Source organism: Eimeria mitis, genomic scaffold, assembly GCF_000499745.2.
Source record: "Eimeria mitis Houghton genomic scaffold, Emh_scaff2263, whole genome shotgun sequence".
NCBI classification, from domain to species: domain Eukaryota; phylum Apicomplexa; class Conoidasida; order Eucoccidiorida; family Eimeriidae; genus Eimeria; species Eimeria mitis.
In genome coordinates, this window is record NW_013570592.1 from 1 (window position 1) to 472 (window position 472).

General features: G+C 61.0%; 1 protein-coding gene across 1 annotated transcript in view; it reads right to left on the minus strand.

Annotated features, from left to right (window-relative positions):
• Positions 1–285: 285 nt before the first annotated feature.
• The window catches only part of EMH_0051230 (uncharacterized protein), a gene marked incomplete at both ends in the record, with an annotated part of 8,588 nt that continues 8,401 nt past the window's right edge, over positions 286–472 (minus strand). Inside the window, one exon of the mRNA XM_013496728.1 lies at positions 286–419. Coding sequence (XP_013352182.1) covers positions 286–419 — 134 coding nt within the window. The remainder of the gene's footprint in view (positions 420–472) is intronic.

Genomic DNA, 472 nt, shown 5'->3' on the forward strand with positions numbered 1-472 from the left:
CGTGCTGCTGCAGCATGAAACCCATTTGCTGCCAGCAGCTGCTGCTGCTGCTGCAGCGGTGCTGCAGCTGCGCGCACATGCAGCAGCAGATTCTCCTCGTCTCCATCTGCTGCTGCTGCTGCTGCTGCTGCTGCTCCTACATTTTCAATAATACGAACCAATAAAGCTTCCCGCTGTCTAGCCGTCCAGCAGCAATCCGTGCTGCTGCTGCTGCTGCTGCTGCTGTCTGCTGCTGCTGCTGCTGCTGCTGCACCGTCGTGCAGCAGCAGCAGCTTCAGTTCCTCCTCAAGGGCAGGGCTCCAGCAAGAACCAGCCGCGTCGCGCTTGCTGCTGCTGCTGCTGCTGCTGCTGCTGCTGCTGCAGGCTTGCAGCAGCAGCAGGCTGCATGGCCTTCCATTCACGAGGAAGAGCAGCAGCTGCTGCAGCAGCAAATCATCGCCCACCAGCTGCTGCTCCCCCCTAGCAGCAGCAA